Genomic DNA, 27261 nt, shown 5'->3' on the forward strand with positions numbered 1-27261 from the left:
TAGGTCATCTGTTCTGTATTTACTGCAAGAGGATTCTTTACGGCAGGCTTAGCTTGATGGAACTGTGGGTGCAGCCAGAATCAGCTACAATGGAACCCTACCATGTTGCGTTTCATTCAGAGAATATTCCCGGTGAGCAAAGGTCAGATAGCACTCAATCTAGTAACCAGCTCATGTTCCTATAATGCAGACTGGTGAAGACTCACTGGCCCTCGGGTCTCTACAGAGCTCAGCAGGTAGTCAGACATTAGCCACGTCATTAACACACATGGTTCTCTCACACTGACTCCAAAATTTATGGATACCCAGAGGCCCCATTGCAGATTCATCGGTGAGTGTTTCCCAAAAATAAATTAATCTGCTGAAGTCTGTATGCTTTCCGATGATGGGAGGAACAGTGTACCTGCCTGCCCTTGAAACTTAAAAAAACGAAAAGCAACCATTGTTGAGTTGACAGTTTTAGACTTCATCATTTGTGATATGTGCTTAGTAGTATTGCTTTTTTTATTTGATCAAAAGTGGGGAACTACTACCATTTCTCAACTGCAGCACACGTGTGGTGTGTGGCACCAGTGCTCCTGCTCTGTTGTCTTGTGGTAGTTCATTTAATCACCATATGTTCAGACATGGAGTAACTTGCTGAATATATTTGGAGAGAGCAAGACTTTGCCACACACAACCTGGAACTGGAACACTCCAAGACACCTTGGCACACAAAAGAAGACACAGAGAGAGATTGCAATATGTATCCATGTATCTCACATTCTATGTTGCTGTGAGCATGATGTGTAATACCCTTTGTGACACTTCCCGATCAAGAAATGTCAGCCACAGCTTAAGATAACCACCATGCCAGCACTTTTCGTTCCTCTAAAGAGTCTTCTTTTAGCAAAAGCAGGGACCACCTAAGATGACAAACCCTGAGACAGCACTAGGACTGTGCCCCTGCAGCAATGTTGATGTTGGTCCTGGTCCTCTCTGCAGGATCATGCCTAAACGTTTTGCCTTTTTCCCTCCACTTTTTGCTGGATTTGTTTTTGTTGGCCTTAGGACTTTGTACACTTTATCACTGCTAAACAGTATTAACGTGCTTTGGCTCACTCCCCTATACATGGTTTAGTTGACTTACACGTGATTGTCATATTTAATTTACTTCTACAACCAACGTAGCGTGGTATACCATACACCCAGGGTCGGTAAATTAAATGCTATTGGTGGGCCTGCAACGCTTATTGTACCACCCACTAAAGTAGCACATTAAAGCATTTCCCAGGCCTGCCATTGCTGCCTGAATGCAGTTTTAAACTGACAATTTGACCTGTCAATATAACCTCATTGCCAAGCCATAAACTCCCCCTTTATTATATATACCGCCCCCCTAAGATAGGTCCTAGGTAGCCCATAGGGCAGGGTGTAATGTAAGTAAAAGGTTGGACATCTTCTTTAATTTTCACTACTGTCAGGTCTACGTTTCCTCCAGGATAACATTGGGTTGCATTATTACATTTATTAAGTTCTAACTTTTGATTGGGACAAGGAATGCAGTTCATGTTTGGTATCTATGAAATTGTAATGAAAAATCCTCTCAAGTGGTAAAGTCAGATGTTTCACCACAATTTTAAAAATGCTACTTTTAGAAGTTTCCTGTGCTGCAGTCTGTCTTGGGTCACATGACTGTTTGTAGCTGAGAGTTAAACTTTGTGACTTCCTCCCAGACAGTCACACAATAGTGGGATTAGCTGAGCCTCAACTGGCAGGATGGGGGCGGGGAGCTGAGCATAGCCCCACATGCAAGTGAATGGGCTAGAATTAAGTTTATCCATTACAGTGGACGAGGTGGAGGTTGCGCTATCACAGGACATTTGTTTGAAGGCTCCTGGTACTGATGGGGTACCCCTTGATCTCTTTAAAAATAATCCTAGACTCTGGGCACCTCTACTTATGAACATCTTTAAAGCAGCCATAACTGGCCCTTTGCCTGCATCATAGAAGGAAGCAATAGTGGTCCCAGTCCTTTAGAAAAGCGCAAGAAGTGATCGGGGCGTTATAGGCTCATTTCGTTGATAGATGCAATGGCCAAAGTGCTAGGCAGGGTTCTCCTTGCACGCTTGGAAGATTGGGCATCAGAAAATGGGATTATGTCCAATACCCAATAAGGCTTTTGGAAAGGGCGGGGCACAACTAAACAATGCCTTAATTTATCCCTAAGTATCAATAAACTCATAAGGTCCATGTTGATCTCTAGCTACCTGGCATTCATGGACCTATCTAGTGCTTTCAATTGTGATAAATAATGGGCTTTGATGGAAGGCATGAGTGTGGAACAAGCATTAGTCACTTTATTATGAAGGCTCCACTCCGGTACTTCAGTCAAAATAAGGTATGGCAGTAAAGGAGAAAAAATACGCTCCATTATGTCGATGGAGGTAGTTAGGCAAGGATGTATCCTGGCCCCCTTCCTGTTTTTTATTTATACTAAGAGGTTGGAGGATTTCTTACTAAATAAGGAATTTGAGTACCCTAAAATTGGTAATAAACCTGTCCCGATTTTATCTTATGCAGATGACACAATTTTACTAGCGAGGACAGCCATGAGTCTGCAGGAATCTCTTGATTCTTTTACCGATTTTATGAGTTCTCTTGATCTAAACGTTAATTTTATGAATTCATTTACAATGGTATGCAGACCAAAAACTACTAAGACTAAACTTTTTACTGTGCAGGAAAAGAGGATTGAAAAGGTCAACAACTTCTCATATTTAGGCAATCTTTTTGACAGCCAGTTGAGATGGGACCCACTCCAAACTCTAAGAGCACAGAGACAAGCTGGGCGATGGATGCATTATTCCGTTTTGCGTGTAAATTGGGGCACAAGCCAGTGAAGGAACTCATTTCTCTTTATAGGGCCAAATGCCTATCTATTGTGACATATGGAGCTGGGGTTTGGGGTTACGGCAAAAGCCAACAGCTTGTTTCAATCGAAAATAAATTCATGAAGAGAATACTGATCCTCCCAAGTGCTTCTACCCTTTTCTGCCACACTGAACGTGGTCTAGAATATATAGAGGGCCATGTAGGCAGTGTGCCTTTGCTCTCATGGGCTAAGATATGCACCTCTGAGGACCTAATGTTCTCACGTGAAGTGATTAAAGACTGCCTAAAATCGGACAATGTTTTAAAGATTCCTTGGTTTCAATATGTTAGGAGAAAGCTCAATGAGATTTGCTTTGAACACTTTTTTGAAAACCCTCAAGGAATTCCTCTGAATGCTAAAAGTATCATTAAGGAGGCGCACCATGCTAGGGGGAAATGGCTTACTGTGTACAAACACGGTGATGTGAAAGAACCCATTTTGCTTCCGCCCCCTGCACAATTTTATCTCTCTTTTTCTGTTAAGTCTCAGTTTCGGTTTTATCTAACTAGGTTCCAATTATCCACTGTGCACTTTCTGCTGGCATTTCCCCACCAAGGGGGGTGGTCAAACAAGCTTACGCTGTGTCCATGTGCAATGCTTCTGTTCAAAGCACTATGCACTTTACATTATTTGGCACACTGTATAAATCAGAGAGAACTAGATTTCTGCTTCCATTATTGAGGAAGATTCACCTGTGTTTGTATATTGATGGTTTGAACTTTTTACAGTCCCTATCCCAGGCTGAAATTTGTATTGCAGTAGTTAACTACATAAGACGATCTCTTGTGAATAAAAAGTCTTATGAGTAAAACCTGTATAGAGTTTAAGCATCTTATTGCCAATCCTGTAAGTATTGTGTTTTCAATTTTTAAAAACATTTTTATGGCTAAATAAAGTTATTCTCGACTTGACTTGAATAGGTTGTGCTTTGCCAACACACAAAGGACCTATCACGTCCACATTAACACAGCAGCCAGCTTTGAAACAGGGCAGCAAAATTACAAGCACTTCAAAAAACCTTTCTAACAGCTTCACCCATCTTCCAGTGGATACTGAAACCCTTGAACACAGAAGAAGACGGCACGGGGTCGGCTCGGCCAGCCCGAAAGACCTAGTCCCAGGTTCACCAGACCCCCCCCCAACGGCAAGGTGACTGAAGCGACCCCTCACACCGCAGCCCCAGTCAAAGCGGGCAATAAGATCTTCACTCACCTGGAACAGGGGTGGAGTGGAAAGTTTCCCAAAGCAGCCGCGTAAGGGTCCATAACTCTGGGAAAGGCACAAGCTGCGTCGGAGGCGGAGTCCACACTCGGAGACCTTCGCAGGACCATCGGAGCATCGCAAATGAAGCGCCGACCTCAGTTGGTGGCAGAATTCGAAGAGGAGCCCCGTATTCAAGTAAGCGCTGACTGCAACACCGGATCTTCGTCGCGCTTCACTACACCGGGGCTGCCTGCTTCCGAAATGGCCACCCGCTAGTCCAAACCCGATAAATACTAGGATACCCAGGTCGGACACAGACCAAAAAACACCGGCTTCTGGTCGAGGGGAGATGACACCTGCGGTGATCTAGAGGGGTGCCGAAAACAAGATACCCCCGAAGATTCCTAGCCCCAGCTCGCACTATTACAAGGGGGCCGCCTGACCCCAAAATGGTCGCCATTCAAAGACACTAACTCTTAAATCAAGGAGACCGGGTCCTAGGTTCACCGGTGCCCCCTCCAACGGCAAGGTGGCCGGAGTGACCCCCCCCCGCGGCGATCTAGAGGGGCGCTAAAAACAAGACACCCCCGAGGATTCCTAGCCCCAGCTCGCACTATTGCGAGGGGGCCGCCTGACCCCAAAATGGCCGCCATTCAAAGACACTTACTCTTAAATCAAGGAGACCGGGTCCTAGGGTCACCGGGCCACCCCCGTACAACAATGTGGCCGGAGTGACCCCCCACGGCGATCTAGAGGGGTGCTAAAAACAAGACACCCCCGAGGATTCTTAGCCCCAACTTGCACTATTGCGATGGGGCCGCCTGACCCAAAAATGGTCATCAACAAAGACACAAACCCTCAAATCAAGGAACCCTGGTCCTAGGTTCAGCGGTGCCCCCTCCCACCCCTTAGCCCCAGCCAAAGCGGGCAATCAGAACTCAACACACCTGGCACGGGATTGGAGTAGAGCAGCCTCGGAAGTGACCGCAGCGCGGGGAGAGGCACGGGCTACTCCGGGGGTGGAGCCCACACGCGGAGTCCATCGCAGGAGCATCAGATCGATGCTAAAGAAGCGCCGACCTCAGTTGGCGGCAGAACTTGGAGAGGCGACTTTTATTCATTTAAAGCGAAGACGGCAGCAACGGATCACCGCTGCGCACCAACGTACTGGTGATGCCTGCTTTCAAAATGGCCGCCCTCTTGAGCTAACCCGATAGATACTAGGCTACCCCCTTAGGAGTCTCAGCCCCAGCTCGCAATAATGACCCCAACTTGACCACCCACAAAGTCGCTAGCTCATAACGCTAGGAGGTCTGTGCCACTGTCTAATCCAACCAGAAGACCTCCCTCCTGAATGAAACCCCCAAGAGGAACGCAAGAAAGGAGATGCCCGGCTGAGCTCCCGGCCTGGAAGTACTGCTAAAGACCGGGATTGCCCACACAGAACAGATTCCTGTCGACCCAGCAACACCAGGTTAGTGGGGATCCTCAACATGTTACGCATCCACAACTGAGGGAGCCTAAGGCTTCTTCACCCTAGGAACACCAACGTCCTGGCCCAGAGGGGTCTCCAGACCTCACCTCAAACTCCCCCACCCTCCCCCCGTCAAACAGCTTCCCCCCTTCCCCCCGACGCAACACTCTCCCTCCTTCACACAAGTGGGTTGCACATGAGGACCTCTTGTCGCCTAGCCAATAGCCCACTCCACTAGAGAGACTTCACCGCTAATTACCCCTCCACCCACCTCGTCGAGCAGCTCACCCTCCACCCGGCAGGGCACTCTCCCCCCTCTCACTAGAGGAACATCTCCTCCTCCTTCCTAACTAAGATGCCTCCGGCCTTGCAATTGAACAAATATCTGCGCCCTACACCTAACTACCTGACACCCCACAGACAGAACGCCTGTGCTATAACTTTCCCCACAGACTTTCCTTTAAAGCGAAAAAACACTTTAAACACAAAGTAATCAGGCACCATCCCGAAACGCTAGTTGTAGATACATACCACTGCCCATCTAGAGGGCAGCGTAAAATGGACCTCATCTTCCACACCCGACCTCTGGGTCACCATCTTCAACTCACACCTCCTTGTCTCCAAAACCACCATCACAGCCCACAGCTGTAAACTAACTATCTCTCTCCCGAAACACCAGACCCTTACGGCTGCATCTCCATTACCATTTTTGAGAATAACACCATCCTAATTCAAACACCATACGCGGACCCCCCAGGGAAGCCTTCAACAATCATCAAGTCATCAGATCCCACCCACGCACTCTCCCCGAGCCCATCCCCCAACGTCCAATGACACTGCACGCCCGGCGTCCTCCTCAACCATGGCTCCACCTATCGTCCAACACTGCCCTCCCATCTATCTCAGCCAGCCTCCCAGAGCTGAGCCCTTCTCCCAACTACAACTGACCCAAAGCCCTCCTCCCCCACCAGCCTGATCGCATCCAGAGCACAGCCATACGCCCAAAGAGAAGTCCTACTCCCAAGCAAAACCGATTCACAGCCCCCTCTACACCAGCCCCAACGCAGCTAGAGCACAGCCTCCCTCCCAGAGAGGAACACTAATCCCAATCACAACTGGGCCACAACCCCCCCATCCACCAGCTAACGCAGCTGGACAATAGACCAGCGACAGCACCCCCTCTTCCCCTGAACCCCTCTAGAAGCAACTTGTCATGCAGCTCAGTCAGGACCACTCCTTCCCCCCCCAGGGCTTAGCTCGACCCATCCTCCCCTCCTCACCCCCACAAATAATCTGATGCAACGCCTTAACCTTCTGGAACCTCAGCTCGAAACCTTGGTTCGAGGCCTGAATGAAACCTTATCCTCCCTAGCGAAAATTCGTCTTCCCACCCAGCATTCCGTAGCTCCCCATCCCATCTCAACCTAGAAGGAATGAATCACCGCCCCCCAACCTGACTCTTGCCCCCCCCAGATCCCGTCCTTCACTCACTAAACCTTGGACTGAGTCACGAGCAGACAGACCTAGAAGAACAACACCCAACCTCTCCCCTCAGTAAGCGACCACACTCGCGTCATCATACGACCAACCCACAAACCCCTACCCTAAGTCCGCACTTCGCTCACAGAAAGTGATTCCATCTACCCTAGCACAGGTTTAAGCATGGGCGGATTTTGCGGATCCACGATTCACGAATTTGCGGATTCACGGATCGTGGATCCGCAAAATCCGCGGATTTTGCGGATCGGCGGATTTGGGGGCGGGGCTTCGTCGAGTGTGTGGGCGGGGCCAAACGGACGGGGCTTCCATGCGAGTGTACATGCCTCTTGTGTGTATAAAAGGTCAGAGACTGATCAGAGCAGTAGATGTAGAGACAGAAGCTCAGTGGTCACATAACAGCACGGGGATTGCGCTCGTGAAGGTCAAAGATGCAAAGGCCTTTGTCCAGCGTCACAGCTGATTTTCGACGGTATATTTGGGAAGAAGGCACACCTGCCCAGCCTCCACAACGCTCACGATTGTTTTTGGGCTGATGAATGAGTCACTGAATGTAAGCTTCAACTAGGGCACGTGCTGTATTGATATCTGTAAGTGCTTCCTGTTGAGGTTTAATTTTTGTGCCAGGACCATCGTGCCAGAATGAACCCTGCCCTTCATATTTATTCAAGAAGACACCACCGTTTTGTGCCCCTGCTGTAAATAATTTACGATGGCGCCGGCAAGCTGCCAGCGCCATCGTAAAAAAGTTACTTAATTAGCTTCAACAGGAAGCTTCAATTGGTAAAATAAAGCAGGCGCTCGAGCCCCTGCTGTATCTTATCTATTAGAGCTTCCTGTTGAAGCTAATTAAGTAACTATTTGAGGATGGCGCTGGCAGCTTGCCGGCGCCATCGTAAATTAGGCTTGAACTTTTGACCGAGGAATCCGCCGCTCGCGGATTGCGGATTTTCGGTAAATTCGCGAGAGTTCGCGGATCGCGAATTTACCGAAAATCCGAAAAATCCGCGATCGGAGCGGATTTTACACCCATGCTTACACAGGTTCCCCCGTTGAACTTCGCTCCCAAATCCTCGATTCAAGTTATTACTGGAGTGGGTAGGGACCACCCCCCGTAGAGCCCCCAGACCCCCAGCACACCTAACCTCCATAACTAGAGTCCAGCTCAGCAATCGAAGCCTGAAGAAGAACCCTCCATTAATTGCATGCTCATCAACAGCAAATCTGCTTCCAAACATGCAACTGAAATAGCAGAAGCCATCCTCTCCCATGACCTAGATGTATCTTTCATCACGGAAACCTGGCTCAACACCCATCCTACCCCAACATGGACTTACTGTTGCCGCCCGGTTTCTCAATAATCCACAAAGATAGACACCAGTATAGAGGCGGCGGCATAGCAATCATTCATAAAAGTGACCTCTCCATCTCAGAAAGCTCCTCGTGCCTATATAGCTCCTTTGAATGCCTGTCAGTCAACATCAAATCACGCTCGAACAGGTCGCTTCTTTGCCATCTCCTGTACCACCTTCCGGGCAACTCCAACAAATTTGGAGCACAGCTCTCTGACCTGATCACCCAATGCACACTCAGCAACAACAACAGTATAATTCTGGGCAACCTCAACTTAAGATTGAATGAAACAAAAAACCCGCTCATCCAATCTCTCAACAGCCTCCTGCTAGATAACGGTATGATCCAACACTGTTCAGAAGAAACACACCACAGAGGAGCGATCCTTGATGCAATCATTTCGGACAAAAACTCAATCACTGTGGACTACATCATTCCCGTGGACTGGACAGACCACCACAGTATTCTTTTCCATATCAACCAACCGGCCTTAACTCAATCACGTAACGAGGCCCCTCCAAAATGGGTCAGGAACACAGTCAGAGTCCCCCGGGCCAAACTGGAAGAAGGGCTATGCACGCTCCTCACTAGCACGACGGAGTACCTCTCAACCACCGAACTCACCTCTCTCTACCACTCCAACATGACGCTCACCTTGGACATCCTGGCGCCCCTGAAACTAAAAAAACCCAGAAGTACCCCCTCCAGGTCCTGGTTCACCACTGACATCAATGATGAAAGAAGACAGCTCAGAACCTTAGATAGAATATGGAGAAACCATCTCTCCTCCCTACACCATGATCAATTCAAGGCAGCACGCAGAAACTACAATAAACACATTAAGAACAAAAAGACAACTTTCTTCTGCTCCACCTTAGACAATGCAAAAAAATGCCCCAAAGAACTCTTTAACATAATTAGGAGCCAAACATCCAAACCGATGACATCCAGCATAGTGGCATCCAAAGATCATTGTGACAATTTTGCCAGCTTTTTCAACAAAAAAAATTGACAAAATCGATCTCTCTATCAGCATTAATCCCTCCACTCCCACGGAGATCAAGACGCCAGCAACAAACGTCAACACCCCAGTGAACACACCTATTCACTTGTCCTCCTTCTGCCCCATCCAGGAAGAAGAGATTGTCAATCTGATCGCCTCTGCCAAACCCTCATCCCTCTTCCTAGATCAGCTGCCCACAAGCCTGGCTAAAGACCTGAAGCTTACCCTAGCCCCACTTTGGTGCAAGACCATCAATAGCTCACTGAGCTCGGGAACCATTCCAGATTGTCTCAAAGTAGGGCAAGTCCCAAAACTCTAGAAAGATGAGTTCTTCCACAGCTAACCCAACACCTAGAGAATATCAAGCTGCTAGACCCACAGCAATCAGGATTCAGAAAGGGATGCAGCACCGAAACCGCAATCTTAAATGTCATAGACGATCTACACAAGTCACTTGACTCAGACCAATGCAGCCTTCTCATTCTCCTAGACTTATCGACCGCTTTCGATACGGTTGATCACACCCTGCTCCTCAAAGTCCTCCATGAAAGAGCGGGCATTGAAATGACAGTATTAAGCTGGTTCTCCTCTTTTCTTCACAACCGCATGCAAAGAATAAATATCAATACCTTTGAGTCTGACCCCCTTCTCGTCAACAGAGGAGTTCCACAAGGGTCAGTACTCTCTCCCCAACTTTTCAACATTTACATGGAACCCCTCACCACACTTCTCAGGAATCCAACATGCCCTTCCACCTCTATGTGGATGACACACAACTTTATCTGGAAACCACCTCGATTAAAGACATACACAGACTAAATGTCACGCTCAAAGAGGTCCAACAATGGCTCATAGTAAACCACCTTAAACTCAACCAAGAGAAAACAGAAGTTCTCATCTCCAACAGAAATGAAAACCCTCAAATAGAGGAATGGCTCAAAGCCATTGACGCCCTCAATGGTGCCTTTGTGCCAACGGACTCGGTGAAATCCCTAGGTATTACCTTTAACCCCAAATTGGCCATAAAAAAACACATCTCAAAATCCGCCAAAAGTGCGTTCCTAAATCTGAAACTGCTATACAAAATAAAACCCTTCCTCCCCCCGAAAGATCTTAAACAGGCCACCCAGGCACTGGTGCTCTCCAGAATTGATTATGGAATCGCAGCCCTGACTGGGACAGTAAAATCCCACCCCGGTACCCTGACTACTACCCTCAATGCCGCAGCAAGAATGGTCACAGGAACTAGGAAATTCACACATTTCTCCAGCACTCAAGGAACTTAATTGGCTCCCTATTGATCAACGAGCCAGCTTCCTTACAGCCTGTCTCACGCAAAAAGCCCTGCACACAGGTAAACCAGAATACCTGGCCGCCAAACTCATAAGGGCCGGCCAATCCAGGAACCTCAGAAATTCCAACACGCTTCTACTCATCCCACTGAAATCACAAAAACACAAAACCACAAATAAATCTTTCGTGGGATATGCACCTAAGATCTGGAACTCCATCCCCCCCACATCAAAACGACCACCTAATTCCCGAAATTCAAGGTCCTACTCAAAGACCTCTTCCTAGAGCACTCTCGAAGGTAACGAGAAATCCACAAGATACTTTGGAAAGTGCAACTAACTCCTCTTCTTGAAACCCCTCAGCCTTAAGATCTGTATTGTAACTATGTCTATAATGCTCTTGAGTTGGTAAATTGCAGATTTTGTCTTTGCCAAAAATGGCTCATAATTGTACCTGTTGTGAAGCGCTCTGATACCCTCGGGTCCAGCTAGCGCTATACAAAATTTCTAAATAAATAAAATAATAAATAACGTATACAAATAAGACCATCAGTCTCACTCTTTAGTTTACTCCTGGACCTGTCGAAGGACTCTCAGATAGCTGCCTGCTGTTGTGACCTTCTATGAACTCTGCAAGATTGCTTTGCTGTACCTGGAAAGACTTATTTTCTGCCTGGAGTATGCCTTGAAGCATCAGAGATCAGCCCTGCTGTTGAGCTCTGCATCTTCAACCCAGAACTTCCAGAGTAATTCTAAGGGCTAATTTGCGAGCCTCCTGTTCTGAGCCATATGGACATAAAAGGCTCCCACTATCTCGAACCAACATCTGGACTACGCCTGGGTCAGTCCAAAACCCTCACTCCTTGTTGTGGTGTTAAAGGTGCCCAGAAAGACAAAATTCAAACCTTGGTACTTAGAAGGTTTTGGGATAAAAACGTATCTGAGAACCGAGGGAAGACCAAGGCCAACATGCTTGTCTCCCTGTCCAAGATGCATCGCCGAATGGCCTGACTTTGCGTCAGCCGCAAATCCTGTTCAACAGTCTTTCGCTAAAAGGGTATCTGAGTCCTTGGAACTGTCTTTGGCTTATGCCTACTGTCTCGCCCCGAAGGAGATTTTCAATTTCCATAAAAATGCTTAAATCTCAATGTAGAAATCTTCACTGCAGCTTGGATCCAAGGCTCCCTGACGATGACGCTCCTTCCTTGGACACCACCTGCAGCCTTGCCCCACTGAAATTTACCTTCTCAGAACGTTTTTCTCAACATGTCTCCTTAGTTCGAAGGGAAGCACTGACAGGGCCCAATCCGTTTCTTGCATCAGAAACAAGTTCTATCGCGGTCAGCCATGGTTTTCAACTTTGAAAAGCACGGCTAAACATCTGCGGTTGGTGCTTTGATCTTTTAGGCAAGACCACTGACTCATTGTCTAGAAATTGCTCTCCCTCCCTCGCAGCTCCACCATTAAGTGAGGCCTTCCCCCGAGCCCCTGCACTCTCGAGTGTTGGTGTTCGAGGCCCTCCTCAACCCGCAGGTTTCACCTGCGCCTCATCCCTGGTGGTACAGTGAACCTCTGTCTCCATTCTCTTGCTCTGCTTTTTCTCTCCTTTTTTACTCGTTTTTTCCGTCACTTGTATCTCCCCCCTTCACTCTCCTTCTGGGTCTTGACCTCCATTTACTGTCGTTTTCCCCTCATCTCATTCTCCCCCTTTCACTCTCCTATGTCCTCTGTGTTTTTCCTCACTCTTTCTTGCACTTTTGCTGCCTTATTTGCACTTTCTCTCTCTTTTTGTTTTTTTCCTCTTGCCTTTTTTAGCCTGTTTTTCCCCGCCGCTGCAGCCCCCATACAGACCCTCTCCACCGGCACGACCAGGGCGACCTGCCCAATCCAGCTCCCCTCCCTGCTCCCGCCTCCCAGCTATCCAGCCCTCCCCAACCCCTACTTAATGGCGGCCACTGTGGGGACAGGCAAGCAAGACCACTGACTCATTGTCAGTGAAATTCCTTTCCCTACCTCTCAGCTCCACCATTAAGTGAGGCCTTCCCCGAGCCCCTGCACTCTCGAGTGTTGGTGTTCAAGGCCCTCCTCTACCCGCAGGTTTCACCTGCGCCTCATCCCTGGTGGTCCAGTGGACCTTTGTATCCATTCTCTTGCTCTGCTTCTTCTCTCCTTTTTTACTTGTTTTTCCCTCACTTCTATCTCCCCCTTCACTCTCCTTCTGGGTCTTAACCTCAATGTTCAGTTGTTTTCCCCTAATGTCAAGCTCCTCCTTCACTCTCCTGTGTCTTTCCTCCATTTTTCACTCTTTTTTACCCTCATCTCAATCTCCCCCTTTCACTCTCCTGTGTCCTCTGTGTCTTTCCTCCACTCTTTCTTGCACTTTTGCTGCCTTATTTGCACTTTTCTCTCTTTTTGCCTTTTTCCTCTTGCCTTTTTTTGCCTGTTTTCCCCACTGCTGCTGCCCCCCCGGCCCCTCCCCCCCAGCACGACCAGTGCGACTGGCCCAATCCAGCTCCTCTCCCCGCTCCCGCCTCTGAGCTTTCCAGCCCTCCGCGACCTCTACTTAATAGCGGCCACTGTGGGGACAGGTGAGCAAGACCACTGACTCATTGTCAGTGAAATTGCTCTCCCTCCCTCACACCTCCACCATTAAGTGAGGCCTTCCCCGAGCCCCTGCACTCTTGAGTGTTGATGTTCGAGGCCCACCTCCACCCGCAGGTTTCACCTGCGCCTCATCCCTGGTGGTCCAGTGGACCTCTGTCTCCATTCTTTTCCTCCACTTTTTCTCTCCTTTTTTACTCGTTTTTTCCGTCACTTCTATCTTCCCCTTCACTCTCCTTCTGGGTCTTGCCCTCCATTTTCTGTCATTTTCCCCTCATTTCAAACTCCCCCTTCTCTCTCCTGTGTCTTTCCTCCGTTTTTCACTAGTTTTTTACCCTCATCTCAATCTCCCCCTTTCACTCTCCTTTGTCCTCTGTGTCTTTCCTCCACTCTTTCTTGCACTTTTGCTTCCTTATTTGCACTTTTCTCTCTCTTTTTGCCTTTTTCCTTTTGACTTTTTTAGCCTGTTTTTCCCTGCAGCTGCTGACTCGACGGCCCCCCCAGCACGACCAGTGCGACTGGCCCAATCCAGCTACCCTCCCCGCTCTCGCCTCCGAGCTATCCAGCCCTCTCTGATCCCTACTTAATGGCGGCCACTGCGGGGACAGGCTAGCAAGACCACTCACTCATTGTCTGTGAAATTGCTCTCCCTCCCTCGCAGCTCCACCATTAAGTGAGGCCTTCCCCAAGCCCCTGCACTCTCGAGTGTTGGTGTTCAAGGCCCTCCTCCACCCGCAGGTTTCACCTGCGCCTCATCCCTGGTGGTCCAGTGGACCTCTGTCTTCATTCTCTTGCTCTGCTTTTTCTCTCCTTTTTTACTTGTTTTTTTCGTCACTTCTATCTCCCCCTTCACTCTGCTTCTGGGTCTTGACCACCATTTTCTGTCGTTTTCCCCTCATTTCAAACTCCCCCTTCACTCTCCAGTGTCTTCACTCTGTTTTTCACTCGTTTTTTACCCTCATCTCAATCTCCCCCTTTCACTCTCCTGTGTCCTCTGTGTCTTTCCTACACTCTTTCTTGCACTTTTGCTGCCTTATTTGCGCTTTTCTCTCTCTTTTTTTCCTTTTACCTCTTGCCTTTTTTAGCCTGTTTTTCCCCGCCACTGCTGCCCCCGCAACCCCCCCCAGCACGACCAGTGCGACCGGCCCAATCCAACTCTCCTCCCCGCTCCCGCCTCCGAGCTATCCAGCCCTCCCCGACCACTGCTTAATGGCGGCCACTGCGGGGACAGGCGAGCAAGACCACTGACTCATTGTCAGTAAAATTCTCTCCCTCCCTCCCAGCTCCACCATTAAGTGAGGCCTTCCCCGAGCCCCTGCACTCTTGAATGTTGATGTTCGAAGCCCTCCTCCACCGGCAGGTTTCACCTGCGCCTCATCCCTGGTGGTCCAGTGGACCTCTGTCTCCATTCTCTTCTTCCGCTTTTTCTCTCATTTTTTACTCGTTTTTTCCATCACTTCTATCTCCCCCTTCACTCTTCTTCTTGGTCTTGACCTCCATTGTCTGTCGATTTCCCCTCATTTCAAGCTCCCCCTTCACTCCTTATTTGCACTTTTCTCTCTCTTTTTGCCTTTTGCCTTTTTCCTCTTGCCTTTTTTAGCCTGTTTTTCCCCGCCGCTGCTGCCCCCGCGGCCCCTCCTTCCTCGGCACGACCAGTACGACCGGCCCAATCCAGCTCCTCTCCCCGCTCCCGCCTCCCAGCTGTTCAGCCCTCCCTAACCCCTACTTACTGGCGGCCACTGGCAAGCCCATCTGTGCCCATCGGCGACCCGACTACGACCAGCGCCAGGAACTCTGGATCTCTGCAACGCCAATGCTATGACCCAGCGGCACTCCACGCTCACAACCCAGGCCGCAACAACAACTGCAAGCTAGCATCACCAGCTGACACCCACGGACCCTTCAGCTGTCACCGCTGCCGGCATACCTGCAGCATCACCAAGACCACTGAAACAGCGCAATCGGTCCGCAGGAACACAATTGAACCGAAGACCCTACAATGCATCCTTCTCAATATCCGATCCCTCCTCAAACACGCCACCGAAATCTGGGACCTCCTCGACAGCACTACCCCGGACGTAGCATTCTTTACCGAAACCTGGACCAAACACCACCTCGGAACCGGACATCACCATCGCCATTCCCCAAGGATACAAGATCTCCAGGAAGGACCGCCCCACCCACCGTGGAGGAGGCATAGCCATCGTCCACAAATCCACCCTCCGCCCGAGCACACTCCCCAACGAGCCCACAGACCTGATGGAACACCTTCACTTCAAGATACTGGCCAGCCCTACCTCCACCCTCCGTGGAACCCTCATCTACCGACCCCCTGGACCCCACAGACTTTTCGCCAACTCCATCACGGACATCATCTCCCCACATGTCATCGCGTTCACCAACTACACCCTACTGGGAGACCTCAACTTCCACCTCGACAACCAACTGAACCCCAGCACCACATCCCTCCTGGACAACCTCCACAACATTGGACTCTGCCAGATCGTGACCGAACCCACACGCTCAGCAGGAAACACCCTCAACCCCCTCTTTACAACAGGAAACTCCATCACCTTCAGCCACACAACGGAACTCCCATAGACTGACCATCGATGCGTCCACTTCACCTTCAGAACACCCACTATCCACAGACACCAGCAAAGAAACTGGACCAGAATCACCGACAACCAGCTAACCTCAAAAGACCTCTGCGACAAACTCAGCACCTTTTTCCACCACAAAATCAAGAGCATCTACGACAATTTTGACGAAGACAACCAACACACTGAACCCTCACCAACCACCCACGACACCCTGTAGCCAGCGATCGGCAACTGGACAGTCCTCACCACTGAAGACACAATGAAGACGATGAAGTCAATCCACTCCGGGGTCCCCACAAATCCCTGCCCCCACCACAATTTCAACAGAGCCGCCGAACCATGGCACCCATGCTCTACCACACCATCAACCTCTCCCTGGCAACCGCCTCGTTCCCTGATGACTGGAAACACACTGCGATCAACCCCCTCCTGAAGAAACCCTCAATGTACCCCACCGACCTCAAAAACTACATCTCCCTGCTCCCGTTCCCAGCGAAAGTCATCAAGAACGCCACCAACAGCCAACTCGCCACATTCATCGACGAGCAGAACATCCTCGACTCCTCCCAATCCAGCTTCAGAAAAAAACACAGTACGGAAACCGCCCTCCTTGCCGCAACAGACGACATCCATACCTTACTGGACAAAGGAGAAACAGCAGCCCTCATCCTCCTTGACCTCTCAGGGGCGTTCGACACAGTCTCTCACCGCACCCTAAAACGCAGACTCCACGAAGCAGGGATTCAAGACAAGGCCCTCGACTGGATCCGCTCCTTCCTCTCCGTCAGAATGCAGCGGGTCAGACTCCCCTCTTTCCTCTCAGACCCTACACCTACCACCTGCAGAGTCCCCCAGGGGTCCTCCCTCAGTCCTATGCTCTTCAACGTCGACATAGCTCCGCTCGCCCCCATCGTCAGAAGCTAGAGACTCAACATTGTGTCATACGCAGATCACACCCAACTCATCTTCTCCCTATCCAACGAGCCCAACACCGTCAAATACAACTTTCAAAAAGGCATGGAAGCCGTCGCCAAATGGATGAAAAACAGCTGCCTACAACTAAACACAGACAAAACAGAAGTACTCATCATGGGCCCAAACCCTCCGCCTCCTACGTAAGACCTTCAAATGGATCCCCATCGAACACAGAAAGACCGTCACCAGCAGGCTCGACTTAGGCAACGCACTATGCCAGGATAAACAAAACCCTCACCCGCAAGCTACAGAACATCTAAAACACTGCAGCAAGACTGGTCCTCAACCTGCCAAGCCACTGCCACATCTCCCAGCACCTGTGCACAATCCACTGGCTCCCCATCGAAGCTAGAGTCACCTTCAAGATGCTAACCCACGATCACAAGGCCCTCCACGACACCAGACTAGAATACCTGAACAGCCGCCTCAAATTCCACGCACCCCAAAGGACCCTAGGATCAGCCCAGCTCTTCTACGCCATGGTCCCCTGCACCAGAATGACCAGATCAGGAGGCCGCTCCTTCTCCTTCTGCGCGGCCAGTGCCTGGAACGACCTTCCGCTCCACATCAGACAGATAACATCGCTCCCCATCTTCACAAGAAACCTCAAAACCTGGCTCTTTGACAGACCCCCTTCTTGATGGACTGGAACCTACGAATCACCCCCACACCCCCAGCGCCTTGAGACCCTTACGGGTGAGTAGTCGTGCTAAACAAACACCTGATTTGATTTGATTTAGGAACTAGTTTTTACTAAAGAAGTGTTGTTGCTTTAATCCTTTTTCTGTCAAATAATTTATTAAAGTGTAATAGTTGTTTCTAAATTGGTGTGGGAATTTTCTTGTGTTATGTTTTGACTTTATTAATGTTTGTGTGCTGCATAAATACTTTATACCATTGTGTCTAAGTTAAGCCTGACTGCTTTTTGTGACAAGATACCCAGGGTTAAGCACAGGTTAATTTAGTGACTTTTTGTGGGACTGTGGCTGTTGCTTTACCAGGGCTCACACATCAGTCATACAACAAACCCATTTCTCACAGTGTAATTTCTGAGGCAGTACATAGGACTGCAGAATGGACTTTTTACATTGTTTGACAGAAGTCAGAGGGACAGATTTACAAGCCCCTTGCGCCTCTTTTACGCCGCCGTTGTGTCATTTTTGTGACGCAGCGGCGGCACAAAAGATGTGCCATGCTGCAGGGTATTTACAACGTGATGCATCTGGGAGATGCGTCATGTTGTAAAGCCCTGCGCCAGAAGGAGGCGTTCCTAGGCAAGGGGGAGGGGGGGGGGGCGTTCCGGCACAGAAACACCTCCTAAAAGTGGCTGAGTGAAATCTACAAGATTCCACTCAGTCACTTTTGGGCCCATGCTGCGTCAAAACCCTCTGCCTGCTTGAAGCAGGCATAAGGATTGACGCAGCATTGTAAGAATAGGGCCCCCCAGAACATTGCTGGTGCTGTGTCGCACTTGCAATGCAACTCCAGAAATGTGCTGCCTTTACGGCACAGATGCCTCACGCATCTGTGCGGTTTTTGCCCCATGGTGCGCCGTATTGTAAATGCTTCAGAAAAGGGGGTGGTGATGAACAGAGTGTCTGAATTAAGCAGACCACTCTTACCCAGTCCAAAGATCAGGGCTTGATCCATCACCGTTATTTAGCTCACTGCCCCATCCCAGCTCAGAACCTGGCTATATGCAAATTAGTCTGTCCCTGGCCCAGTGCATCATGGGAACAGGGCAGACCAAACTACCAAGCCAATTCTTCACCAGAAAGGATACAAGCTACCGGGGACCGGTTTCTGGCATTTCAGCCTCGTCGGCCCGGCTTGCTTGAATCCTGATGGAGCAGTGAGCAAGGGACTCATGTCTGAGTATACCCTGCCACACCTATAGTGGCCAAAAACGATTCAGAAAAGCGTGGAAGGGTATACTCAGATGTGAGTCCCTTGCTCATTGCACCATCAGGATTCAAGCAAGCCGGGCCGACGACGGCTGAAATGCCAGAAACCGGTCCCCGGAAGCTTGTTTCCTTCCCAGTATAAGAATTGGCTTGGTAGTTTGGTTTGCCATGTTCCCATCATGCACTGGGACAGGAACAGACTAATTTGCATGTAGCCAGGTTCTGAGCTGGGATGGTGCAGTGAGCTAAAAAACGGTGATGGATCAAGCCCTGATCTTTGGACTGGGTAAGAGTGGTCTGCTTAATTCAGACACTCTGTTCATCACCACCCCCTTTTCTGAATCATTTTGTCCACCATAAGCGTGGAAGGGTATACTCAGATGTGAGTCCCTTGCTCATTGCACCATCAGGTTTCTTGCAAGGCGGGTTCGACGACGGCTGAAATGCCAGAAACCGGTCCCCGGAAGCTTGTTTCCTTCCCAGTATAAGAATTGGCTTGGTAGTTTGGTTTGCCCTGTTCCCATCATGCACTGGGACAGGAACAGACTAATTTGCATGTAGCCAGGTTCTGAGCTGGGATGGTGCAGTGAGCTAAAAAACGGTGATGGATCAAGCCCTGATCTTTGGACTGGGTAAGAGTGGTCTGCTTAATTCAGACACTCTGTTCATCACCACCCCCTTTTCTGAATCGTATTGTAAATGCGGCGCATCCATGGTGGTGGAGGCATGGCGCACAATAACTGGTGCATCCCTGCTGATATGCAGGGAAGCGCCAGTAATTATAAATCTTCCCCTTTGTTTTTATCCTCTACATCTGACCCCTACATATTTTTTCTTGCTCACTACACTGACCCCACTTTTCTATGGTAGTAATATAAAGTATTCTTTATTGTTTTTCCAACTTAAATCTGGATAGTGATTTCCTTACACTACTGAAGAAAATGAACCAATGAAATGTGCTAATCAGCTAATCAAGATGGAAGTTTCGAAGCCACTGCATGCAGGCTGTCCTAACATCGATGTATGCGTCAAGCTTCCAAAATGGAATTTTGTAGGTCAATACATCTTTGCGCTTTAAGATCGCTTGGGCGACATAGGTATCAAAGATGCAGGACTTAAATGGTTCAATGTTTTGTTGCAAAAAAGATCAACACATGTGACACTGACTTCCTTCCTGTCAGAAAGCATATTACCGACCGGGGGTGTTCCACAGGGATCGGTAGGCTGCTCTCTGTTCTTTAAAATATGCATGGTTTCTCTGGCATCTTTACTTCTTTATTTTGGGTTGCCCACATGTATTTATGCTGGTGATACGCAAATAATTTTCCAGATTGATGGATACCAGGCTGAGGCAGAAAACTTCTTGCAAAGTGTTAAGACTTAGATTTCTTGGAACCAGCTCAAATTAAATGAAGGCAAAACAGAGATCATTTCATCTTTCCGAGATTCTTTTGTCTGAAATCCTCCCTTTTGCCTTAGGCGAGAAACTCATTCCTATCCAGTTGGTTAAAAGAATGGGAGTCAAATTAAACATTCATCTCAATAAGGCTGATCAAATCAAATCTCTAGTTAAAATCTGCTTATTACATACTCTGAAACAGATTAAATCTATCTTTTTACCTTGCCACCTAAAATAATAGGTTGACCGATCTGCCTAACAAGCTTGAACTATTTCAGAATGCTGTGGCCAGGTTGGTTTGGTTACAATTTAAAAGGACCCACTCCTTGTTTGCCTGTTTTAATTACATTAGATTGGCTTCTGGTAAAGCAGAGAGTTGTGTTTAAATCCTCCTGCTGGATTCATAAAGGGCTTCTTGATCTGCATCCCAACTCAATATACCATATATTCTCACTCTACACATTGGAACACTGCCTAAGATCCCAGAAACCTCTTCTGGTGAATGTCCCTATATGTTACTGTGTCACCCTGGAAGGCAGGGCGTTATCGGTTGCAGCAGCAAGACTGTGTCTCTGTGTGTAGACATCTCCTTTGTAAAATTCAGGACACTACAAAAACCCTGATCTTTTCTGTCTGTAGTTCTGCTTGTGTAATGTCTTTCCACCTTTTAATTTGGAATTTTGAGAGTTAAGATACCTTAGGGTGAACGCAGCGATTTGGAAATAGTAAAATAAAAAAATAAGATTGCAAACTCCAGTATAAATCTCAGCATCTGAAATATTGTCTTTGCTTTGAGAGATCCCACTTCTGGATCCTCTTTTTCATTCCAGCCCCCATTTGACTTTACATTTTGCTTGTTCTCCCTGGCAACCTGGTACATCTTTAAAAAGTCTATGCAGTGGGTTAATCATTCTCTTTTTGGCTGGTGAATGTTTGTTTTTGATATAGGTTCTTGGCAGTGTGCACCTTGTTTTGATAAAGGTAAAAGTACCTGGTGAATTAATTGATGATTTCAGCACCTTACCTGCGGATACCTGTACAGGCCCAGAATTCGTGCAATGATAATGGAACCTTCAGAGATTGCATCTCCCATGATGGCTGCAAGGAGGCCGCTCTTCCTTTTCTGGTAGTTAAGGATCGGTTCCTCCTGACCCGTCAGCATCCATAGGGTCCCCTCAAGCAATCGCTGCATGACCATGCAGGTGTCATATATCCGGAAGCCAAGGGTAATGTTGGGCAAGAGGCTGGGGTTCCTGTTAATCTCCTCAATCGTGAAGACCATTGCCTGCAACCACTGGAAACCCTCAAGCACAAACCTGCAAAATACAGTGCATAGATCATGTTCTGTGGCTGCTGACCTCATGTCTTAAAGTGCATCTTTGCAGTCAATGGCATCTCAAAATCCACCAAATGTATACTTTAAGAGCTGAAGCAGGGGGGTAATTTATTCCTGAATTTCTTGTGATTTGAGAAGCATTTAAACACGTTCTGCTGTTCAATCACCCGTCGCTTGCATTTACCCAGACCTTAATTTTGTGAAAGTTTCACGAACTAGGGCAAAGGTGACCGCTGTACTCAGCAAACAGCATTTACTGCCCAACCCTTCTGTCTTTTATGTAAAGTAAATAAAAAAACGACCACAATGTAAAGCACTGATTTTCAGTTGAGGTTAGACCCATGTATAGCTCCCGGACAATGAGGCTGTCTTGCTTGTCTGATACTAGTTGAGTAAGGCGGTATGGACTGGTGGGTAAGCATGGGCGTAAAATCCGCTCCGCTCGCGGATTTTTCGGATTTTCGGCAAATTCGCAATCCGCGAACGCTCGCAAATTTGTCTAAAATCCGTGAATCCGCTCGCGGCGGATTTTTTGCTTGGTTGCGGCGCGCGGCGTGGTGCACGGCGTTCACTTTCCGTCATTTAGCGTTTGCCGAGTTGTTTTTCTTTGCGAGTGACGCGCCATTTTAGATCTTGCTGCGTGTTCCCGCGGGAGTTTAGCGCCCGCGAATACGTACTCGCGGCTTGCCACCTTGCACAGCACACCTCGCGAGAGTTCGCAATTGCGAACACATAGTTGCGGCGGAAAGGAACAATCTCGCACTTGCGAAATAGAGATTTTGCAATTTCGCACAAGAAAATCACCAGCAAACAGGATAAACCTTCAGAAAATTATGATTTTTATCAGAATCACTCCTCAGGTTGACATTTGCATGGCCTTTTTTTTTGCAAGGAGTCCATTTTGGGGGGGGGGGAGGAAGGAAGTGCCCCACAGTCTCCAACTTCCTGTTCCTGTCCAGCAGGCTCCTCCCAGTGCTTTGTCCATCTCCTGGTCACTTTCATTTGGATCTAGAGCTGGAAGGATTACTTTTTGTGGGTGCTGCTGGATATTTGGATTTGAGGCCTTTTTGACTGTCTTTGGATCACTTTTGGATTAGAAATCAACTTTCACAAGTAAGTTTGTTTGGGGCATTACAGTTGCTGCAAGTAAAATTTTGGAACTTTTTCAGAACATTAAATAAATTATATTGTGGGTAGCCACAGTATCCAGTAGGACCAGGGTTGGTTAGGGGTGCATGATACAAATGTTTTGTTGAATTTAAACACCATTGAGGCCATGGATGGGCTGGGATTGTGCTGATTTTTGTCCTTTTTTTGGGCCTGCTGGTGTGACCCTTTGCCCAGGGGTGGTGAGTGTTGCATGGGCCTAGTCTTTCTGTGGGGTGTCTTCTTGAATTTAAACATAATTGAGGCCATGGATGGGCTGGGATTGTGCTGATTTTATTGTTTTTTGTCGTTTTTGGGGGGGTGCTGGTGTGGCCTTTTGCCCAGGGGTGGTGGTGCATGGACTGAGTGTGCCTGTGGTGTGGTCTCACTCTCTTTAATGTAAACATCATGGATGGCATTGGATTGTGGTGATTTCTGGCTGTTTTTCTGTTTTTTGGGGGTGTACTGTTGATGTGGACTGGCCATGTGGGTGGTGGTGGTGGCCATCTTGAGTGCTGGCTGGTACAGGCAACATGTGCTTGGGGTGTAAGGGGCCATTTTGAGGAGAGGCAGTGTCTGAGGCCTGTACTTATTTTGCCTACTTTTCATCCATTATGCCCAGGGGTAGTGAGTGTGCATGGGCCTAGTGTTTCTGAGGGGTGTCTTCTTGAATTTAAACACCATTGACGCCATGGATGGGCTGGGATTGTGCTGATTTTATTGTTTTTTGTCGTTTTTTTTGGGCCTGCTGGTGGGGCCCTTTGGCCAGGGGTGGTGAGTGTTGCATGGGCCTAGTCTTTCTGTGGGGTGTCTTCTTGAATTTAAACATAATTGAGGCCATGGATGGGCTGGGATTGTGCTGATTTTATTGTTTTTTGTCGTTTTTGGGGGGGTGCTGGTGTGGCCTTTTGCCCAGGGGTGGTGGTGCATGGACTGAGTGTGCCTGTGGTGTGGTCTCACTCTCTTTAATGTAAACATCATGGATGGCATTGGATTGTGGTGATTTCTGGCTGTTTTTCTGTTTTTTGGGGGTGTACTGTTGATGTGGACTGGCCATGTGGGTGGTGGTGGTGGCCATCTTGAGTGCTGGCTGGTACAGGCAACATGTGCTTGGGGTGTAAGGGGCCATTTTGAGGAGAGGCAGTGTCTGAGGCCTGCACTTATTTTGCCTACTTTTCATCCATTATGCCCAGGGGTAGTGAGTGTGCATGGGCCTAGTGTTTCTGAGGGGTGTCTTCTTGAATTTAAACACCATTGAGGCCATGGATGGGCTGGGATTGTGCTGATTTTATTGTTTTTTGTCGTTTTTGGGGGGCTGCTGGTGTGGCCTTTTGCCCAGGGGTGGTGGTGCATGGACTGAGTGTGCCTGTGGTGTGGTCTCACTCTCTTTAATGTAAACATCATGGATGGCATTGGATTGTGGTGATTTCTGGCTGTTTTTCTGTTTTTTGGGGGTGTACTGTTGATGTGGACTGGCCATGTGGGTGGTGGTGGTGGCCATCTTGAGTGCTGGCTGGTACAGGCAACATGTGCTTGGGGTGTAAGGGGCCATTTTGAGGAGAGGCAGTGTCTGAGGCCTGCACTTATTTTGCCTACTTTTCATCCATTATGCCCAGGGGTAGTGAGTGTTGCATGGGCCTAGTGTTTCTGAGGGGTGTCTTCTTGAATTTAAACACCATTGAGGCCATGGACGGGCTGGGATTGTGCTGATTTTATTGTTTTTTGTCATTTTTTTGGGCCTGCTGGTGGGGCCCTTTGGCCAGGGGTGGTGAGTGTTGCATGGGCCTAGTCTTTCTGTGGGGTGTCTTCTTGAATTTAAACATAATTGAGGCCATGGATGGGCTGGGATTGTGCTGATTTTATTGTTTTTTGTCGTTTTTGGGGGGGTGCTGGTGTGGCCTTTTGCCCAGGGGTGGTGGTGCATGGACTGAGTGTGCCTGTGGTGTGGTCTCACTCTCTTTAATGTAAACATCATGGATGGCATTGGATTGTGGTGATTTCTGGCTGTTTTTCTGTTTTTTGGGGGTGTACTGTTGATGTGGACTGGCCATTTGGGTGGTGGTGGTGGCCATCTTGAGTGCTGGCTGGTACAGGCAACATGTGCTTGGGGTGTAAGGGGCCATTTTGAGGAGAGGCAGTGTCTGAGGCCTGCACTTATTTTGCCTACTTTTCATCCATTATGCCCAGGGGTAGTGACTGAGTATTGCATACTTGCATGTCCCACTCCCTAGTCTTTCTGTGGGGTGTTTTCAATGTAAACATCATGGATGGCATGGGATTGTGCTCATTTTTCTGTGCTTTGTCGATTTTTTGGGGTGTATAACTGAACTGATGTTCCTCTGTCTTCCATTGCTTTTAGGTGCACAAAAAGACTCAAGAGAACCACCAGTGCCAGGAAGAAGTCCTGCAGCGGTGTGTGTGTGCAGCATAACGTCACGCGACGTCACGTCTGGACACAGAACCCTCTGCAACTCGTGCAACTGCTGCCGTGCTGACCTGCTCTGAAGAAGATGGCCCCCAAAAAAGTAACCCGTAGCTCCTCTAGCAAGAAAGGTGCCAGTAAGGAGCAGAAGAAGCAAGTTACCAAGGACACTGGTGTGCTGCCCGCCCCTTTTTTTGGGAGTAAAAAAAAAGTATGCCTGCAGCAGCAGCAGCGGGATCTGCTGGGGACCAAGCTGGCAGCAGCACCCCCGCTCCATTGGGCTCAGTGCCACCACCACCACCACGCCAACTTAAGTCCAAGCCCTTGAGTGCTGCAGAGGCAGCCAGTATAGTTGTTCAATCACCATCGACCAGTGATGTTGGCTCATCGCAAGAAAGCAGCAGCAATGTCCCTCAATCAACACAGGTTGTTGTAGCTCATCTGACGAGTGTTGAACAACCACAGCCGCAACAACAATCACATGTGCAAGTACAAGCCCAAGTACATGTGGAAGGAGAGGCAGTGCAAGGAGATGCGCAAGCAGAGGTGCATGGAGGGTCACAAGTGCCCACAATAGTTGTTCCTCCCGAAGTAGGGGCACATCAGGAAATCGACAATCAAGGCGAGGTATCATTTGAGGAAGCCACTCCTCCTGATGATCCTTCATTGTCTTCCACACCCCTAGCAAGGAAGAGATCAAGGGTGGTGTCTACATCTTCTTCAAGCACACCTCCTTCTGATGATACGGATCAAACTTGGGAACCAGCACCACAGCCGTCTGAGAGTGAGGCACACCATGATCCGACAAAGGTAGTTAAGCGTAAAAGGAAGCTCGTCCAAAGTCTCAGAGTTATGGAGTGTGATGAGTCTCAACAAGAAGTGGCGGATACTGCTGCTGATGAAGACTCTGCCAACGACGACCCAGTCATCATAAAGGTCACTGCAGCCCCAGCGGGCATGCAGCAAACAGACATTTTGACCCTAGCCCGAAGAGCTGCTGAGTGTGATGATGATGATGATGTTGTCGATGAGGAGGCAGTGGAAACACCACAATCATTGGAGTTAAGTAGTACACCAACTCGTCCCGCTTCCATATTTCTTTCTGGCAAGAAGAGACCTCCGTCAACCTCGACCTTAATTAGTGGCGGTGAAAGTGCAAAACGTACAAAAGTTGGGCAATCCAGATCCTCCACTTCATCTGGCATTAGCTTCATGACCACCACCACCAGTATCGCCGCCTCCTCCATGTCCCACAGACACTTCAAGTCCCCAGTTTGGGACTTCTTTACTGTTTGTCCAAAAAATCCAAAGTTTGCCATTTGTACCATTTGTAAGCAAGCAGTTAGTCGTGGTAAGCCAGGTACCAACTATGGTACCGGAGGCCAGAGAGGTCATCTTAGGAGACAGCACACTGTCAAATGGTTTGCGCACCTAGATGCGATCAAGAAAGGCCAAATTCAAGGAAACGTTGATGTTTCATCTGATGATGACGAGCAGGAAGAAGACGTGTCAAACACTTCCCTTACACCCAGTACCCCTGTCAGCAGCACACCCAATGTGAGGCACACTAAGAGTGTTGGAGCGAGTGAGACACCAACGCACAAAAGTTCACCAGCGAGCAAAATTGGGTCAACGAAGTCATTATCAGCCCGTAAATGCTTGGTCCAGGGCAACATTAGAACAATGCTTACTTCAGACGTGCCATATGAACGCAACCACCCACTGACGCGTCTGTATAACACTAAGCTGGCTAAAATGCTAGCTGTGGACCTTCTACCTTTTTCTTTTGTAGAAGCGGTAGGTTTTCTTGAATTAGTGGCAACGCTCTGCCCTAAATGGAAGGTTCCGAGCCGGTTCTATTTTGCCAGAGTTGCGGTTCCAGCACTACATGAAGATGTGCTGGAGGCGATTGGGGCAGCTTTGCAGAAGAGTGCTGTTCACACAATACATCTGACAACAGACATGTGGACCAGTGGCGCAGGTGCTGATTACATGTGCATCACTGCACACTGGGTCTCTTTTTCAGGTGTTAAAGCAAAGCTAAACGCAGGTGTTGACCCGGACAAAGTTTTCAAAGCTGTTCGGAAACATGCAACACTAGCCATGTTTGGCTTGGAGAAAAGTCACACAGCAGAAAAC

The 27261-nt window shown here is 48.6% G+C and overlaps 1 protein-coding gene across 1 annotated transcript in view; it reads right to left on the reverse strand.

Annotated features, from left to right (window-relative positions):
* The window catches only part of LOC144797889 (extracellular calcium-sensing receptor-like), a 135954-nt gene that overhangs the window by 75510 nt on the left and 33183 nt on the right, over nucleotides 1-27261 (reverse strand). Inside the window, 1 exon segment of the mRNA XM_078668692.1 lies at nucleotides 21243-21534. Coding sequence (XP_078524818.1) covers nucleotides 21243-21534 — 292 coding nt within the window.

The sequence above is a fragment of the Lissotriton helveticus genome, chromosome 12 (assembly GCF_964261635.1).
Source record: "Lissotriton helveticus chromosome 12, aLisHel1.1, whole genome shotgun sequence".
NCBI classification, from domain to species: Eukaryota; Metazoa; Chordata; class Amphibia; order Caudata; family Salamandridae; genus Lissotriton; species Lissotriton helveticus.